The sequence below is a fragment of the Anolis carolinensis genome, chromosome 3, assembly GCF_035594765.1.
Source record: "Anolis carolinensis isolate JA03-04 chromosome 3, rAnoCar3.1.pri, whole genome shotgun sequence".
NCBI lineage: Eukaryota > Metazoa > Chordata > Lepidosauria > Squamata > Dactyloidae > Anolis > Anolis carolinensis.
In genome coordinates, this window is record NC_085843.1 from 80,707,784 (window position 1) to 80,727,808 (window position 20,025).

Consider the following 20,025-nt stretch of genomic DNA (forward strand, 5'->3'; position numbering starts at 1 on the left):
ACTGACAATGAGCATAGTGAATGGCTATTTATACTAAGAGATGCTGTGCAGGGCTGTGACAATTGTGGCCACAGGGGGAGTTGCTGCTTCACAGTCCACTTGGGACACTGAGTACTTGATAGTATTACTTCCTCATTCCTTCCACGCGCTGCTGGGAATTTTATGGTATTGTAAATTAGTTAAATTAGCCTCCTGCATAAAGTGTACCAAAATTTCCTAGTTGACAGATGCAACTGTCTTTCGGGCTGCTTAAGTAAACAGCAAGCTAGGCTATTTAATGGTCTGGGGCTTAACCCAACCCAGGCTTTGAACTCATGACCTCTCGGTCAGTAGTGATTTCTTGCAGCTGGCTACTAACCAGCTGTGCCACAGCCAGCCCAGCCCATTAAATGTGTTCTGATAGTGATGAGCCTCCACAGAAAATAATTTCACCTATTGGATGGCCATGCAGCAGTTTGGTGCCATTTGTCACACAAACAGGAGTCTATTAAATTAAGCAGTTTGTGAATTGGCTGAAATGATTAAAATGCTTTGTAAAAAGTTCACAAAAGTCTCACACTCTCCTCTCCAGACACTTATATTCCTTAGTAGTTAATAGTTAGGAAGAGCAGAGTTTGTTAAAGAAACTTTCCCAAGTTGTAAGAGTGAAGTGAGCTCCTCCAATGTTGGAGGGGATATCTGTGAATCATGAAGTTTGCCCTATGGATCAGCCAGCTGGCTTCAGATGTGGTGGTGAAAACTTTCACATTGCCCATGTTCATTAGTCTATTTGGTGTTTGTACACTGAATGGGAGGTACAGGCAGTCTCCAAGTTACAGACAAGATAGGTTCATGTAGTTTTGGATACCATGAGGTTGCAACAGTGGATAAGCAAAGTGCACATTATGAGTTGCAAATTCATAAATAGATAAAGTGCAACAGATTCATTTAAGGTCACATTGGGTTGGGAGGAGCCCTGAATGAATGTCAAGTAATCAGGAGAAGTGCGACCAACACAAAAGGTTGAGGAGTATAACTGTAATTATGATGGGGATGGGCGATCTTAACCAAAGGCCTGGGTGAAAAGCCAGGTTTAGAGGCTCTTCCGAAACGCCATCAAGGCGGGGGCTTGCCTGATCTCCCTAGGCAGCGAGTTCCAGAGCCGGGGGCCACTACAGAGAAGGCCCTCTCTCTCGTCCCCAACTATAGGTTTTTTGTGTCTTTCTTTTTAAAAATATAATAATGCTTACGAGTTATATCCCAGATCTTCACAGGCTGTCTTCCCATGTTTATCATTCCAATCATCAGAACATACAGGGTACCAATCTTTGCTTTCAGATGAATAGACCTCCAGTTGAAATTCTGGTCCAAAAAGTCTCACTGTTATGAAAGAAGACACAATACTAAAATATTATGTTCAGGGCTGATCTATATAACACATGTCTAAAAGTCTGTGTGTGCATCTATACAAAGTAACCTGTTCCACCAGCTGTTATTCTAAAACACCCATAAAGCCTGTTCTCCTTGCAGGACAACCATTTGCCTATCATCCTCTAGCACAGCGGTTCTCAACCTTTGGGACCCCAGGTGTTTTAGCCTACAGCTCCCAGAAATCCCAGCCAGTTTACCAACTGTTAGGATTTCTGGGAGTTGAAGGTCAAAAACACTTGGGGACCCACAGATTGAGAACCACTGCTTTAGAGTCTATCACTTCCTCGCTTTTGCAAGGAAACACAAATAAGGAAGTTTCTGAAACATTCATCTTCTTTCATGTCAAAAGAAGCCAAGTGCTGCCAGAAAATAAAGAGTAAAATAGTAAAGACAACAGTACTCACATCAGAAGGAACTTTCTGTGGGTGCTTGTCTTCATGTAAAGATAAGTTCATTTAAGACAAAAAAGAGAGAGAGATGGAAACGAGGAAAAAAAGACCTACAGCCTCTCTAGATCGTTTAAAAACAAATGAACAGAAACTCATCCATCCACAAAACAAAGATGCTTTAACGGTTGTTGTGTGCTATGGTGACCCTAAAGCGAACCAGTCACAGGGTTGAGAGAGTGTGACTTGCTTAAGGTCACCTGGTGGGTTTCCATGGCTGGATAGGGATTCACACCCTGATCTCAAGATTCATAATATAACATCCCCACATAGTGGTTCTTTATTTAAATGAATACAATTGCTAAAACTTTATTGTCTGCTCTTTCTAGAAAGTTATTTCATTAGGTACTTTAGGAAGCCTACAGGCTCAGAAGAGATGCAGTTTATAAAGGATTGTATATGTTAAAAGATACCTTCTCAGACTTTATTAACAAGGAGGCAAGTAAGAAACTACTTGATAAAATCACTAAAATATTCCAAATAAGGTATCCATATCCAAATTCTAGTTCGTATTAATAGTAATGGAATCCTGGATTAACCAAACCTATGGCTGAGGAGTTTTCCCCCACATTTGTATCTTCTAATTTAAGAGGATTGTGCACAGATTTTCTTTCACTTTTAATGAGAGTCTGCAAAACTGGTTAGGTTAGCATTAAATTGACATTGACATTCATTGAATAAAAGAAAGAGTTCAAAAGCTGCTGCATTCTACTTCAATAATAATTTCCAGCACAGCCTAATCTAAGGGGCTCATACACTTTGTTTTCAACGTTGACCAAAGGGCTATAAGACAATGATCAATTTATCTCATTGTTTGACCATTCGTCAGAGAAAAATGTGATTTCCATAAAGATGTAACAACTGCTGAGTACAACAATGCAGGCACACGCTCACATACTGCACTCCCCATCAAGTAAGACACAAAGCCATACTACTTCGGGTCTTGGAGAACTTATATCTCTCTCATGTCTAACATTTTTAAGGAATCTGACCAATCATCTTTTTAAACTATCCAGATTAGTGGCCTTCCAAAGTTTCATTTGACACCATGCAGATAACTCATTTTAGACACAAATAAAAATAGATGGTGCATATTTACCACAACGGGTTTCATCTTCATTATTCGGGCAATCACGTATTCCATCACACCATTGAGATGGTGCCACACACATTCCTGTTGTACCACATTTTATCTTGGAGCCAAAACAACTGTCTGTCACTGCAAAAAGATAAACACATTTAGAAACCCAAGCAGATCTCAAAAAACAAAAGCTACAAAACAAGCAAAAAGTGGAAAAAACAAAACCATGTTCAATATTTTATCTTCATTGACATCATATATTGATGAAAACTCATTAAGCTTTCCAGTATTATCCAGTCTCCTGGGTTTTAAGTCAGTTGTTTCAGCAGCCCAAAATACGTACCTAACCCTTTGTACAACAAAACATGAATTTACTGAATAGGATATAATGATCACTGACCTTTACAATGAGAAAAGGCACACTATCATCTTAGATTTAATACTTTGTATAATATGGCATAAATTATGAAAGTCACCAAGTAGTCCTTTATTTTCCTACGTATTGATGGAGTATTCAATTCCCCAAGTATGACAGCTCATGTGGTTAAAATTATCAATGTGAGAAGTCAATTTCATCTTTAAACAGTCATTCCTGATTGATGGTTACATTGCTGGCCAGTAAAGAACAGTATTTAGCCCCTGCCCCAACATGTTACTTCATCTTTCTAAAAGGCAGAGCCAAGGGATTCAAAGGGTTTCTTTGCCTTAGAAATTGTTGTTAAGCTAAACATTGCCCCAACCTAATAAGTTACATTGTGTGATGTCTTCCTGCTGTTTCACGCCTTTTGTTCTGAGAGAGGTGTGCCATCCTTTAGTCTTAACACATGAAAGCAACAGAATGCCTTTTAGAATATGTAAGAGATATCTGCATTTTCTTGTTTTTGTGTGCCCTCCAGTCATTTATGGTGACCTTAAAGTCACCCTATCACTGGGTTTTCTCTACAAGATTTGTTCAGAGGTCTTTTGCCTTTGCCTTGAAAGAGTGCTACTTTCCAAAGGTCACCCAGTGGATTTCCATGGCTGAGCAGGAATTAAAAACCTAGTCACAATCCAACACTCAAACCATTATAAGGTGAAGGTTTCCCCTGACTTTAAGTCCAGTCGTGTCCGACTCTGGGGGTTGGTGCTCATCTCCATTTCTAAGCCGAAGAGCCGGCGTTGTCCGTAGACACCTCCAAGGTCATGTGGCCGGCATGACTGCATGGAGCGCCGATACCTTCCCGCCAGAGCGGTACCTATTGATCTACTCACATTGGCATGTTTTCGAACTGCTAGGTTGGTAGGAGCTGGAACTAACAGCGGGCGCTCACGCCACTCCTGGGATTTGAACCTGCGACCTTTCAGTCTGCAAGTTCAGCAGCTCAGCGCTTTAACACACTGCGCCACCGGGGCTCCTAAAACCATTATACTATGCTGCTTTAGATGTTTTTTCTAGAGGTTATGAAAAACAATGTCTGTGACATGATTTTTTTTTCATGCTTTGAGGGTATGTACTAAACTTTTATTTATTACTTCAGTGCTATGCAAATGCCTGCTTCCTTAAGTGAACACTTTTTAACTATTTTGAGCATCTCACAGCCTCTGTTCAGCCTACCCATAGCCAGGTCACACTATCGAGTAAGCATGCGCTATTCTCAGATTGTGTGAAGATGTAAGGGAACACCTGAGGTCTTTTCACACAGCACAGTTTATAGAGCTATAATTGCCCTTTAACCACGATGGCTGCATCCTTTTAAAATCATGAGATATGTAGTCTGATGAGGTGGCTATTGTTCTCCGGGCGGGAAGTTTAAATAAGCTGCTGCTTTAGTTTTGCCATAAATTGGAAATAACTTAAAGGTACACAACACAACAGCCTAAAACTCCCATGATTCAATAGGATTCAGCTAAAGTAGAATCATAGTACTATAGCTGTGCAATGTGAAAAGGCCTTTAGTAGAGTTGCTTATAGATGGCACACACACATATTATTCAACACCATAAATAGATGTACAATAAAGTACAAATTGTTTCTTGCAAATTGCTATTGTGTTACCACTAGGATCACACTAATCCTGACCCAAAAATCCATTAAAGAGAGGTCAAAGCTATGGCACCTGATACTAAAGATCTGACCATATTAAAGCAGGGCATAATTTAAGAATATCACAGTTACCAGGAGCCCCAGATGGTGCAGCGGGTTAAACCGCTGAGCTACTAAATTTGCTGACTGAAAGGTCAGTGGTTCGAATCCAGGGAACAGGGTGAGCTCCCACTGTTAGCCTCAGCCTCTGCCAACCTAGCAGTTTGAAAACATGCAAATGTGAGTAAATCAATAGGTACCACTCCGGCGGGAAAGTAATGGAGCTCCATGCAGTCATGCTGGCCACATGATATTGGAGGCATCTTTGGACAACGCCGACTCTTCAGCTTGGAAATGGAGATGAGCACCAACCCCCAGAGTCAGACACAACTAGACTTATTGTCAGGGGAAAACCTTTACCTTACTACAGTTATAAAAAAAGGAAAAAATGCTACTTGAGTTTTGGAAGGCAAATAAGGGGGACTATCCTTAAACTCAGTTTCTTGAGAATAAAGATGAATGCTTACCAAAATGCCAAATGAGAACAGCAGCAATTGCACCTCCTATTAGTAGTACTGAAATTGCTAGGAACAGACACACAGCTTTCCTGGTTTCTGTAATAATAAAGGGAAAATATGTAGCTATATTGTGCATATAGACTTGTCAGACTATGAAATGCCAAATGTGTTGCCAATTCACTGAACCTCCACAGCCAATAAAATTTTAATATTGATCATATCTCTAAAGACAAGATTTCATATTTTTGCATCTCACAGTAGCTATGCCAAGGAGTCTCCCCTGATAACATATTAAAGAGCCCCAGGCTTTTCTTGCAGGTGCCTATTAATTTTACCAGCAACCATTATCTTTACTCAGCTCCAAGGTTGTAAGGAAAGCTGTGAGTATTGTTTGCTGATTGGCATAATCATAGAATCATAGAATCATAGAATAGTAGAGTTGGAAGAGACCTCAAGGGCCATCTAGTCCAACCCCCCGCTAAGAAGCAGGAAATCGCATTCAAAGCACCCCCGACAGATGGCCATCCAGCCTCTGCTTAAAAGCCTCCAAAGAAGGAGCCTCCACCACGGCCCGGGGGAGAGAGTTCCACTGCCGAACAGCCCTCACAGTGAGGAAGTTCTTCCTGATGTTCAGGTGGAATCTCCTTTCCTGTAGTTTGAAGCCATTGTTCCGTGTCCTAGTCTGCAGGGCAGCAGAAAATAAGCTTGCTCCCTCCTCCCTATGACTTCCCCTCACATATTTGTACATGGCTATCATGTCTCCTCTCAGCCTTCTCTTCTGCAGGCTAAACATGCCCAGCTCTTTAAGCCTCTCCTCATAGGGCTTGTTCTCCAGACCCTTAATCATTTTAGTTGCCCTCCTCTGGACGCTTTCCAGCTTGTCAGCATCTCCCTTCATCTGCGGTGCCCAAAACTGGACACAGTATTCCAGGTGTGGTCTGACCAAGCCAGAATAGAGGGGGAGCATGACTTCCCTGGATCTAGACGTTATTCCCCTATTGATGCAGGCCAAAATCCCATTGGCTTTTTTAGCTGCCGCATCACATTGTAGGCTCATGTTTAACTTGTTGTCCACGAGGACTCCAAGATCTTTTTCGCACACACTGCTGTCAAGCCAGGCGTCCCCCATTCTGTATCTTTGATTTCCATTTTTTCTGCCGAAGTGAAGTATCTTGCATTTGTCCCTGTTGAACTTCATTTTGTTAGTTTCGGCCCATCTCTCTAGTCTGTCAAGATCGTTTTGAATTCTGCTCCTGTCTTCTGGAGTGTTAGCTATCCCTCCGAGTTTGGTGTCATCTGCAAACTTGATGATCGTGCCTTCTAACCCTTCGTCTAAGTCGTTAATAAAGATGTTGAACAGAACCGGGCCCAGGACGGAGCCCTGCGGCACTCCACTTGTCACTTCTTTCCATGATGAAGACGACGCATTGGTGAGCACCCTTTGGGTTCGTTCACTTAGCCAATTACAGATCCACCTAACCGTAGTTTTGTCTAGCCCACATTTTACTAGTTTGTTTGCCAGAAGGTCGTGGGGGACTTTGTCGAAGGCCTTACTGAAATCTAGATATGCTACATCCACGGCATTCCCTGTATCGACCCAACTCGTAACTCTATCGAAAAAAGAGATCAGATTAGTCTGGCATGACTTGTTTTTGGTAAATCCGTGTTGACTATTAGCAATGACCGCATTTGTTTCTAAGTGTTTGCAGACCACTTCCTTAATGATCTTTTCCAGAATCTTGCCTGGTATTGATGTGAGGCTGACCGGACAGTAATTGTTTGGGTCGTTCTTTTTTCCCTTCTTGAAGATAGGGACCACATTCGCCCTCCTCCAATCTGCTGGGACTTCTCCTGTTCTCCAAGAACTCTCGAAGATGATTGCCAGTGGTTCTGAAATAACTTCCGCTAGTTCCTTCAATACTCTTGGATGTAGCTGATCTGGCCCTGGGGACTTGAATTCGTTTAGAGTGGCCAGGTGTTCCTGGACAACTTGTTTCCCTATTTGGGGTTGGATTTCTAGAGGTGTCAGAGGGCGTACTGACAAGTATAGGGATTGAACTGGGAATATCACCTCCAGCACTGTCTGCTCTGGAACAGCAAAGACTGACAGTAGCAATCTTGTCTCTCTATAGGCCAGTAGTTCTTAACCTGAGGTCCCCAGATATTTTTGGCCTACAACTCCCAGAAATCCCAGCCAGTTTACCAGCTGTTGGGATTTTTGGGAGGAGAAGGCCAAAAACCCCAGGTTGAGAATCACTGCGACAGGCCAAACAAGCAAGGGCATGATAAGAGCCTTCATATTAACCACATTTTTAAGCTTGGATAGTCAAATTTTTGTATACGTCTTTAAAATCCTTCAGTTAAACATCTCACATGCAAAATGGTCTTAAAAAGAAGGATCCATGTCATACCCTCCAGCTGTCCTGACTTGCCAGGATCAGTCCCAAGTATTTTGGAGTGCTTTTAAATTTAATTCAAAGGTCAAAAGTAGTTGGCACTCAATAAATTAGCAGATAGGAGCAGGCAAAATCTCATCCTTTCTAGGAGAATCAGGAAAAAGTAAATTGCTACAGCCTCTCCTAGCCTGTGTGTTTTTTCTCATTCATAACTTCTGCTACACTGACCATACTCAGATATTGTTCACCCATGAGCACCTCAGTTTTCTTCTGTGAAATGCTGTATGGTATGCCATTCTAACATTATTCTCTAGGAAGTACCACTCACACAATCACCCCACCCACATTACGGGAGGAAACTAATGACCTTATCAGATGCAGTCTCCTCTCCCTTTGTTCTACACTACCAAAACAGAGCCCCATGGAACACATAACATGACGCAAGGAAATTTCTGGTGGGACTTGGGGCCCAGAGTGTAGAGAAAGGAAGCCCAGAGTTCCTTTTGAGGAGTTGGGTGTTGCCCCACTCCAAAAGGCACAAAGTGGGGGACAGACAGACAGCTATGAGGAAAGGATGTGGGATGGCAAAAGACAGACCTTAACGGGAGGGAACAGAGTAATACGATTCCCTCCACTGTTCCATGCTTTCCCCCACTTTCCCTCAGCTCATATGATGAGGTCCTAAGTGACCAGACTAGCAGAGAGTATTGATCCCTCATCTTATACAATCTTTTGTCTAGGTACGAGTTGAAATAAGGTCACATCTGAATCACTGCAGAAGGCTTTTAAGTTAATTGCATGGCTACCTCATTTTAAAAGCATTCCTTATTTTCATTTTATTTCTAATTTTAAACAATTGGAAGAATAGCTTACTTGGCATGCACTTTGCAGGTGTAGCCTTCGGCTGTACTACTGTAGGCACTGGAGTTGATTGATTAGTGGAAACCCTTGGAATGTAATGTGGCACTGATGAAGGATAGTATGGAGATGGATATGGTGGATACATGTAACCACCAGCATGCCTTGGAGGAGCAATATTTTCTGGCTGATAGGCATAGTTTTCATAATATGGTGGCGGCCTCTAAAAACAAACATACGAAAATCATGTGAAGAGGTATTATTACAAAATGGTGAAATAATCTCAGGAAAACAGCAGAGGCACCAGTTCAAAAATGCAGCAATTCCAGCATTTTTTACTCTACCACAGTCTTTTGAAATAATTGTGTTTTGTACAGAAATAGTGTGCTGAATACATCTAAAATGACCCATTCTCAGAATATGTGAGAAAAGGTTGATACATATTGAACAAAAACCTGGTTAGGGAGATAAAAACTTGAACTCAACTCACTGCTAAGATTTGTTGCAGGAAAGGAATATGCCAGTGCCTTAATTGGGTATATTAAAAGTTTATTCATGTCAGCAAACATTTTCTGTAGCCAATGCAATGTATTTGTTAAATAACATAGGGCAAGTTACTAACGCTTAATGCTAACGTAAGTTGAACAAATTAGGAAAATTATTATTGAATACACTGGTGCCTATAGGGGCCTCATCATAAGTTGAGGGCAGGTTTGGGGGCCAAAATTATGTATTTTGATATGACCCATGGATAAGTTGAGGATTATTCCACAGAAACGGGGGAAGTGTCAGTGCATTCAAATCACCCAGACATTCAAAAAGATCAGAAGTGCTACTGCGGTACACACAGAACAAAGACTCAGAACTTCTTTTAGAATTTCTCAGGATGGTCTAAACTCTCATCTTTCATTATTCTACTCAGAGGAGGTTAATCTTTTGTATGTATGTGTGTAAAGATACAGTACTTACACTGACCCATGGATAAGTCAACCAAGATTTTGTGGCCAGTTTTTTTAGACTTATAATTAATATATATATATAGGAAATTTGGCAGGAGAGGACCACATCTTGCTTATATTTCAGATAATCCTATATGTTCTGGCCTAAGCGCATGTGACCTTTTCCCAGAGAATCAAAGTTGTCCCTAGGTCGACCAGATCAATAGAGTGGCTCTCCCAATTGGGATCACCTAGTAATAGGTCCATTACTTAGAATACATCTCACAGTGCCTTCCAAACACAGCAATGTTGATGTCTTCATGATCTGGTCCTTATATAGGAGTGGCATCAAATTGGAATATTGAAATATGTTTTTATAAAGAACAGAAATCACACCTTGTGAGGTTTGATCATCCAAAGCTCATAAAATAGAAATGGTATGAGTTGTCATCCAGCAACTCTGAAGAGTACTAGTCTAGGGAAAGCTAAACCTGGTATTAAATCCCTTCCTTGGATTTCTGTTTACATAGCTCTAAAATTTACGAAATGCTTTTTAAATCCTAATCTTTATTATAATAAAAAGAATTCCTCTCAATGCTGACACAGTTAGGGTCATGATACATAATCTTTCAGGGTTTTCCTTTTGATTTTCTGCTTATCTTTCATGGTGATTGTACTTTTGATCTTAATTTTATAACTAAAAGACTTAGGCAGAAAATTCAATTTCAATAAGCATAAAATAAAACATATTAATTAAAAGGTTAACTTACCGAATTCATCTTGATTTTGAGCAATAAACCCTCAACTTGTTTTTAGTAGATCTAGAAATATACAAAACCTGTTTTATTTATATAATTAAAAAACAACTAGCAAATTTTAATTCCTTATTTCCATTGAATATTTATTACAATAAAACACAAAACTCAATTTTCATAACTTAAGAGCAATTCACTGGAACTTATAATCTCATTTATAAACAAAAGATTTATTTAAAATTACCAGGTATGAGTGGCTTTTCTACTACAGCTAAAGATATTCTGACACTGGATTTTCAATTGTTTATGGTGTCTGTACACTGTCCTATAAGCAGCTCAGAGCAACTTACAACAAGGCATAAAATGAAAAAAAAAATCAACTACAATGAAATGTATTCACAGCTTAAAAGCAGTCACCAAGAGTTAAAATAACTTAAATCTATGATGGAGCAGAAAATGTAGAAAAGGTATCTATCCAATATTTAGAAAGGCATGGCCTTGAGTTTACAAGATTGAGCAAGGCAAGTTCATCATAAATTGAAGTCAACTTGATGATAAATGACAACAAATCAAAATGCAGAATTTAGAAACATTTTTTTTACTACAATTTACAGAATGCCCAAACTATTGCGAGACCTGGGGAGGAAGTCGTTATAGTCTAAAAAACTAACTTTTCCAATATTTCTCAATATCATACAAAGGTTGGTTCCAGATATGGGGAAGGAATTATCTCAATAATCTGAGTATCCGTGTATCCAAGTACTTAAACTACCCAGATTTCTTAAACTTCATAAAATTAGTCAAGAGAACAGATACTGATCTTTTCAGAGTAAGCTGAAGTCACATGTAGAAGAATTCTAAAGTTGTGAAGAAATTCAAACCAAAACCCCCCTGTTTTTTGGATTTCCTTGTCACAAAGCCAAAGGCAGAGCTGCCCCATGGGAGACAGCAGCATTTGCCCCATCCTGAAGCATCACTGGGACTGAGGCATTGGAGGGCAGGACCCCAAAGATGCATTCATTCAGAGGCATCACCCCTGGAGCCAACCCCAGGCATCCAAAACTCGCTGAGCTGCATTCCCACATTGACCCGCTTTGGAGACCACTGAGAGAAAAACTTCATGACGGATCAAGTGGCCAGTGCAAACTCTCATTTTGCCCTTGATCTCTTCCAAAAGTTGAGCGAAGCCGACTCAACAGGCAATATCTTCTCTTCTCCACTTAGCATGACCCCTGCACCCGCCATGGTCTTCTTAGAGGCCAAAGGTGACACGGCAACACAACTCTTGAAGACATTTCATTTTGATGGTGTTGAAGACTTCCATTTAAGACTCCAAGCACTCAGTATTACGGTAAACCAGAGCAATGTCCCTTACGTACTGAAGCTTGCTAATAGGTTGTATGGAGAAAACACCTATACCTTTTTGCAAGATTACTTGACTAGAACTCAGAAGCTATATGGTGCAGAACTATCCATGGTAGATTTCCTAAATGTTGCAGAAAGTATGCGAAAACAAATTAACCAGTGGTTTGAGAGTTGGACTGAAAGCAAGATTAGTGAAGTGTTATCTGAAGGTTCTGTTAATCAACTGACCAAACTGGTTCTGGTGAATGAGATTTACTTTAAAGTAGCTGGAAAGAGAAGTTTCAAGAAGAAACTAGGCTCAGCAAGAAGGAAAAAAAAGAATGTGAAGATGATGCTCATGAAAAAGAAATTTCCTTTTGGTTATATTGCTGAATGCAAATGTCGAGTGCTGGAACTACCTTACCAGGGAAAAGAGCTTAGCATGATCCTCCTACTGCCTAATGATATTGATGATTCCACTGGCCTAGAGCAGCTGAAGAAGCAATTCACTTTAGGCAAGCTCCAGGAGTGGACACAGCCCAGAAATATATATTCTTGCAATGAAATCTATGTACACCTGTCTAAATTTGAGCTGGAAGAGAGCTATGATCTTAAGACTTATTTAGCAGTAGTGGACTGCAGGGTGTCTTTTGATGCTGACAAGGAACATTTATCTGGCATGTTGGGAACCCATGACCTCCACGTGTCCAAAATAGTTCACATGTCCTTTGTGGAAGTGAATGAAGAGGGGACGGAAGCAGCAGCAACAGCTGTAGCAGTGATATGATGCAGCCTGCCCATGGAAGACTTTAATGCTGACCACTGTTTCCTCTTCTTTATTCTTTTTAACCCAACAAGTACTATTGTTTTCTTTGGGAGATTTGCTTCTCCATGAGAAGTAAAACAATAATAATATAACCTCCTGATGTCCTAGTCCACAAAGCTGCTCCTATCAAAATCTGTGTCGCTCCTTTACTGTTTTGAGAAATTGAGCATAAGGCCAGAATGCTTCCCAATTCTGAAACTTTCTCAAACTAGCATGAAAAGTTCTGCTGCATTGTCATGATTGTAAGTCTGTGACAAATTATGGAGTCCTGTCTTTGTAAAAACAATTGGATGCTTGTTGCCTTAATAAAGATAGTTTACTGAAGGAATGTTAAAAAAAATTCAAACTATGCTTATTTTGAGACCTTAAAGTTATGGCACATTCAAAGCCATACTATTGTATTTCACTGATGTTAAGATGCATTTTTAAAAAGAGGTTCCAAAAAAGAGGTGAGTCATAGAATTGATGTTGTCCTAGCATCATAGATTTAAAAAATAATAATAAAAGATGAAGAGCAGCAGCTAAGAGAGTGGGGAAAAAGCCAGCAGTGCAAAAAGTGTTGATTAGGAACAGTGACAGTATCAGGTGTAGGTTCAGGAAGGCTTTCTGTAGGATGGCCAGGACATCTGGACAGCAAAACAAAGCAAATTGGGGCGAGGGCTTATTTTATTTTATTTTTACAAAAATCAGGGATCAAATAAAAGGTGCATCCTAGAATCAAAAATATTTTCCCCAAAATTGGGCTGCATCTTACAATAGATGAAATATGGTATTTCTTGAGCTTGGATCCAGTTCTCGAGAACATTCAAGCTGTGGAACAGCTACTGCCTGCTTTGCCTTTCACCTACTCAGTTTATATGTCTGCTATAGATCTGGGTAATATGTACTCTAAGCTCATGAAGTGTTGCCCACTCCCTAGCCATTCTTGGACTTATTACAATGCTATGCACCTGCATTCATCCCTACCTCTCTCCTACCATGCTCAGCCACATGGAATGCCTTCACTGAGATGCGGGGGAGAAATAGAGACATCATCCCCGAACAGAAGCACTGTAGTAGTATTTGACCATATTTACCTCATTTTAGTTTGCTCATTTTACGTAGTTTGAGCGGGTCAAGATCTTCCTTTTAAAAAGTCTTAACTCATATGGAGGAAATAACTCAAATATACAAGAAGCAGAACAAGTTTCTGTTTGGCAACAACATCCAACCTTCTTACTCTCTTTTTCCTGGATTATTTGCCAGGACTCTTGCCATCTCTTTACTTCCCTGTAAGCTCCCACATGCACAGCAAAGGGTAACCATTGACACGCACAGATTAAGCTTTTTGGGGGGAGGGAGGGACCACCAAAAAAGCTTACAACTATCCTTACAAATTTTTGTCTGACCTTACAGAGGTATAAACGTGTTTCTTGGAATCTAAGTATCATCACAACAGAGGCGAGTGAGTTAACACCCTTTTTCCTCTCATGGAATATATAATGGAATTTACTAAGCATCTATTTTCTGCCATTTGAGTTTTTATTTACCAGTATAATTCTATTTTCACAAATACCAACACCTGGGCTGGTAAAATCTCACAAAGCTTGTTTTCTCACCTATGTTGAAACATGATCTAATGGTGTAGACATAATCTGTTTGCCCTAAATACCAGTTGCTTTGTTATGTTTGTGTGCATGAATTTCACTCTTAAACAAACACAAACGTTTCATATCACACATATAACCTTCAAACAATTGAAACACAATAATAATGTGAGTAGACTACTCCTTGTGAGTAGACTGCAGCCCCAGGCCCTTTCCATCTGGGTGTGACTCAGCACTTCCTAAGAAGGACCATCTATAAAGCCTGAGTCCACAAGGCCCTGGCAGGCTGAGAGGCCTGCTGTTGTGCTGCAGAAGAGGCCAGAAACATCTCCAGCCAGCCTGCCTGTTGCTGCCTCTGGACTCCTTGTGAGTAGACTGCAGCCCCAGGCCCTTTCCATCTGGGTGTGACTCAGCACTTCCTAGGAAGGACCATCTATAAAGCCTGAGTCCACAAGGCCCTGGCAGGGCTGAGAGGCCTGCTGTTGTGCTGCAGAAGAGGCCACAAACATCTCCAGCCAGCCTGCCTGTTGCTGCCTCTGGACTCCTTGTGAGTAGACTGCAGCCCCAGGCCCTTTCCATCTGGGTGTGACTCAGCACTTCCTAGGAAGGACCATCTATAAAGCCTGAGTCCACAAGGCCCTGGCAGGGCTGAGAGGCCTGCTGTTGTGCTGCAGAAGAGGCCACAAACATCTCCAGCCAGCCTGCCTGTTGCTGCCTCTGGACTCCTTGTGAGTAGACTGCAGCCCCAGGCCCTTTCCATCTGGGTGTGACTCAGCACTTCCTAAGAAGGACCATCTATAAAGCCTGAGTCCACAAGGCCCTGGCAGGGCTGAGAGGCCTGCTGTTGTGCTGCAGAAGAGGCCACAAACATCTCCAGCCAGCCTGCCTGTTGCTGCCTCTGGACTCCTTGTGAGTAGACTGCAGCCCCAGGCCCTTTCCATCTGGGTGTGACTCAGCACTTCCTAGGAAGGACCATCTATAAAGCCTGAGTCCACAAGGCCCTGGCAGGGCTGAGAGGCCTGCTGTTGTGCTGCAGAAGAGGCCACAAACATCTCCAGCCAGCCTGCCTGTTGCTGCCTCTGGACTCCTTGTGAGTAGACTGCAGCCCCAGGCCCTTTCCATCTGGGTGTGACTCAGCACTTCCTAAGAAGGACCATCTATAAAGCCTGAGTCCACAAGGCCCTGGCAGGGCTGAGAGGCCTGCTGTTGTGCTGCAGAAGAGGCCAGAAACATCTCCAGCCAGCCTGCCTGTTGCTGCCTCTGGACTCCTTGTGAGTAGACTGCAGGTGGTGGTGAATGCCTCCCTTCGGGAGGGCAAGTTTCCAGCGAGCCTAAAAATGGCTGTGATCAAGCCGCTGTTGAAAAAGCCATCATTGGATCCCACTCAATTCGGAAACTTTCGGCCTATTTCCAATCTCCCCTATTTGGGCAAGGTCTTGGAACATGTGGTTGCCTCGCAGCTCCAGGGATTCTTGGTGGACACTGATTTTCTGGATCCGGCACAGTCTGGCTTCAGGCCGGGGCATGGTACCGAGACAGCCTTGGTCGCCTTAGTCGATGATCTTCGCCGGGAACTGGACAGGGGGAGTGTGTCCCTGCTGGTTCTGCTGGACCTCTCAGCGGCCTTCGATACCGTCGATCACGGTATCCTTCTGGGACGCCTCGCAGGAATGGGACTTGGAGGTACTGTCCTGCAGTGGCTCCGGTCCTTCCTGGAGGGTCGGTCCCAGATGGTGTCATTGGGGGACGCCTGCTCGGCCCCACAACCGTTGACTTGTGGGGTCCCGCAGGGTTCTGTACTGTCTCCCATGTTGTTTAACATCTACATGAAGCCGCTGGGAGAGATCATCAGGAGTTTCGGGGTCCGGTGTCATCTGTACGCAGATGATGTCCAGCTCTGTCACTCCTTCCCACCTGTCACTAAGGAGGCTGTTCAGGTCCTGAACCGGTGCTTGGCCGCTGTGTCGGACTGGATGAGGGCCAACAAATTGAAATTGAATCCAGACAAGACAGAGGTCCTCCTGGTCAGTCGGAAGGCCGAACAGGGTATAGGGTTACAGCCTGTGCTGGATGGGGTCACACTCCCCCTGAAGGCGCAGGTGCGCAGTCTGGGGGTGATCCTGGACTCATCGTTGAGCCTGGAGCCCCAGGTCTCAGCGGTGGCTAGGGGAGCCTTCGCACAATTAAAACTTGTGCGCCAGCTGCGACCGTACCTTGGGAAGCCAGACTTGGCCACGGTGGTCCACGCCCTTGTTACATCCCGTTTAGACTACTGCAACGCACTCTACGTGGGGCTGCCTTTGAAGACTGTTCGGAAGCTTCAATTAGTCCAACGGGAAGCTGCCAGGTTAATAACTGGAGCGGCGTTCAGGGAGCGTACTACTCCTCTGTTACGTCAGCTCCACTGGCTGCCGATTAGCTACCGAGCACAATTCAAGGTGCTGGCTTTAGCCTATAAAGCTCTAAACGGTTCCGGCCCAGCTTATCTATCCAAACGTGTCTCCCGCTATGACCCACCTCGAAGCTTAAGATCGTCGGATGAGGCCCTGCTCGCGGTCCCGTCAGCCTCACAGGTGCGGCTGGCGGGGACGAGAGACAGGGCCTTTTCAGTAGTGGCTCCCCGCCTATGGAACGCCCTCCCCATTGAAGTCAGGCAGGCTCCCTCCCTCCTATCCTTCCGTAGGAAGGTAAAAACTTGGTTGTGGGGCCAGGCTTTCGAATAAGAATCAGCAGCATTAATTACTATTATGTATACTGGAACTCAATTGACAGACCCAGTCTTTTAAACTTGTACACGCCTACCTATATTTTATAAATGCATTTTATGAATGTTATATGTAAGTTAATTTTTTAACTGATTTATAGTGTATTGTACTGTTTTTATATGTCTGTTTTATTGTAAGCCGCCCTGAGTCCCCTGTTGGGTGAGAAGGGCGGGATATAAATATTGTAATAAATAAATAAAATAAATAATGGAGTAATCACACAATAATAATATAGAGGCATAAATGTCTTCATACCTCTAGATTGGAACTGTAGTGTCAAGTTTTCCAACCTTATTAATCATTAACACTAAACAAAAACTTGAATACATTTCCTTTCTTTTCAGAATTAGTACTCTTGCATTTATTTTTACATTTAACGAATGGGCAGGAAATGTTAAATTGGTCATTATTAAAATCCAGCATGTGACTGTGAAGGCATTACACATGCAAAACTTTGTGATAGACTGCAGTCAAATCAAACAATGCTACCCACACTGAAAAGCAGGAACAGAAACTAATTTAGCTGCCATGGCAAACTGACTAATCCTTGTGAACTGATAGTGATAACGAAAAGCTGCTCATAGGGGAAGAATGAAACCCATAAACTTCAATATTATAAAATAAATGAATTTCTATGTTTATCAGTTAGGACACGCAACAAAAATGCTTCCTTGGGGAGTGGCTCCATGTTCCAGCCAGCTATACCTGTTCATTCCATTTCTGAATGGATATTTCATTCCATTTTCCTTCCCCAATTTCCACCCCAAGGCATGACATGTTCTGTGATCACTGAGCACAGTTAGTCCTCAGTTAACTTATTGGAGGAATTGAGTTTTTTTCCCTTTTTCTTAAAAGAATTTCTGTAAATCTTAAGATTCAGATGCTACTGATACCCTCTTGGCTGGAACTGTGCTATTTTGGTTATATAAAAACCAGAAGTTGGAAACTAAAATCACTACTAGTATACTTATTTTTAAAGTGATTAGGTATTCCTTCAAATGATTATTTATTTATTTTATTTATTTACAACATTTTTACTCCGCCTTTCTCACCCGAGGGGACTCAAGGCGGCTTACAACATCCGGCAAAATTCAATGCCAAACAAATCAGTAAAAAAATTAACAGCACAATTAAAACCATTAACAATAATCAATAAGAATACATTATACAAGCATTAAAAACATATAAATTACTTAATTAGCAATTTCCATTAAACAGAGGAAAGTATAGGGCATACTTCAAGAACTAAAGTATAGGACTTTCAAAGTCTGGCTGTGGTTAGGTGTCCAATTCGTATTTCTATTATATGCTTCCCATCTGAAAAAAAATATATACATATGATTAAAGAAAACCAGTTGTACAGTCAGTGCTGTGTCCTTTCTACAACTGTCTCAGGAAATGGAAAAAAACAAAACATGGTATTGGAACTACAGTTTAAAGTTCAGAACTTGGGATCTTACTTGTCATTTTTTTAAAAGCATGCTCTTAGGAACTATGTAGCTTTTTACTGCAATTCTCTAAAGAACTACGTAGCACATTTGGGAATTGAAGTCCTACAATATCTGGAGGACTGCACTTTGCCCATTGCTATTCTAGCCCATGCTACTTATGGAAAAAAGCATTCATTTATGATAAATTTTAAACAAGATGTCCAGGTATTACTTTCAAAAGTGCACAGCAGAAATGTTAAGATACATACTGATTGGATAGGGTTCTACTACTACCTTATATTGCAAATTGAACAGTTAATCAAGATTTAGTGGGACTGAAAATAACATAGAAGGAAAAAACAATGCTGTTGTTTCCAGTCATTTCTGTCTGATGACAACACTAATAAATGTGCAGATTTTGTTCAGTTTGCTTTTGCCTTAACGTAAGGCTGAGAGTTTGACTTCCCCAAGGTCACCCAACGGGTTTCCATGGTCAAGTGGAGATTCAAACCCTGGTATGTAGTCCAACAGTTGGCTCAAGGGAAGCAATATCAAGCACAAAACTTGCTTTTGTGTAGAAAATCAATAGTTATCAATAAATCCCTCTGCATACAGCATACATAGTTTCTTCAGTGTGAGTATAATTTTCACATAGTTCCTGAGATCCTTCCAGCTGGTTTCCTTCTGGCTAAGCAACAGATATTTAGGTCATACTGATTCATAGTTTTTTAACTATATAAACTAGAATTTAGGGTAGAACGTTCAAGCAAGTATAACAAAACAGTGAAATGATTAAGTGGCACAAGATCATGCCTGAAGCATAAATCAAAAGTAGCGCTAATTCAGGTCTATTGCTAGCAGTTACTCATGTCAGGTAATTTTTTCAGAGCACGTGAATGTTACATTCGTGTACTGGATGGTTTTCTGGGTCATACTCAGAAACAAAATGCTGGGGTGGCTCCAATAGCACTGCTTGTTCAACATGAGCTTCAGGCTACAACTTTTAAAGTTGTAATGGAGCATTCTCAGTCCAGATCAACAGGGCTTGTTTAAGGAAATGGATTAAGCAAATCATTTTACTCTATGGCTACAGTATTTCTACATACATTCTATGTATCCTTTGATACCTAAAAAAACAACTCTTTTGGATTGTGCCACTACATTTAACACCAACTGTGATAGTCACGCATGTTTCTGTAAGGCTCAGTGGACAGAGAACACACTTTGCATGAAAAAGATACAAAGTTTAGTCCCTTGCATCTTCAGGTATAGCTCAGAAAGACTCCTCTCTTAAATGCTGCTAGTCAGTACAAATAATACTGATCTAGACCATTAAAAAGACAATTGTCTATGTTCTCATATATATATATCACTTTGTTGTTATTGCATGTAAAACTGCTTAACTTGGCATCATGGTTTGCTGAACTAATCATGACTGACAGAACATGTAAATGTTTATTTGCTTTGGAACAAAAACTATTTATATGAATGATTACATATACAAGACAACATTCCCATGTATCTAATACCCATGTAGCAACAACATCACTAATCCATTTAAATCTTTCTGTATTCTCGCATTCAGACTGGGGACAAGAATAGGATATAGG

The 20,025-nt window shown here is 41.5% G+C and overlaps 2 protein-coding genes across 5 annotated transcripts in view; one reads left to right on the plus strand and one right to left on the minus strand.

The window, feature by feature from the left end:
• Window positions 1–20,025, minus strand: part of tmprss2 (transmembrane serine protease 2) — a 42,451-nt gene that overhangs the window by 14,195 nt on the left and 8,231 nt on the right. For 2 of the 4 annotated variants that reach the window (XM_008107483.3, XM_008107487.3), the window contains exons 2-6: window positions 10,480–10,530; window positions 8,787–8,994; window positions 5,527–5,613; window positions 2,956–3,075; window positions 1,230–1,359 (exon numbers count right to left, since the gene is read on the minus strand). In XM_008107483.3, coding sequence (XP_008105690.1) covers window positions 1,230–1,359; window positions 2,956–3,075; window positions 5,527–5,613; window positions 8,787–8,994; window positions 10,480–10,488 — 554 coding nt within the window. In that variant the 5' untranslated portion in view covers window positions 10,489–10,530. Of the gene's footprint in view, window positions 1–1,229; window positions 1,360–2,955; window positions 3,076–5,526; window positions 5,614–8,786; window positions 8,995–10,479; window positions 10,531–18,222; window positions 18,479–20,025 lie in introns of those variants that run through there. The other 2 variants (XM_008107485.2, XM_062975125.1) reach the window with 2 other exon arrangements.
• Window positions 11,448–12,649, plus strand: LOC134297471 (leukocyte elastase inhibitor-like). The gene has a single exon (XM_062975126.1). It carries the CDS (start codon window positions 11,585–11,587, stop codon window positions 12,593–12,595), a length of 1,011 nt encoding a protein of 336 aa, XP_062831196.1. The 5' UTR covers window positions 11,448–11,584; the 3' UTR covers window positions 12,596–12,649.

What these genes read in the sequence shown, in the direction of transcription:
- LOC134297471 (XM_062975126.1), top strand. Translation starts at nt 11,585, where the DNA reads ATGACGGATCAAGTGGCCAGTGCAAACTCTCATTTTGCCCTTGATCTC.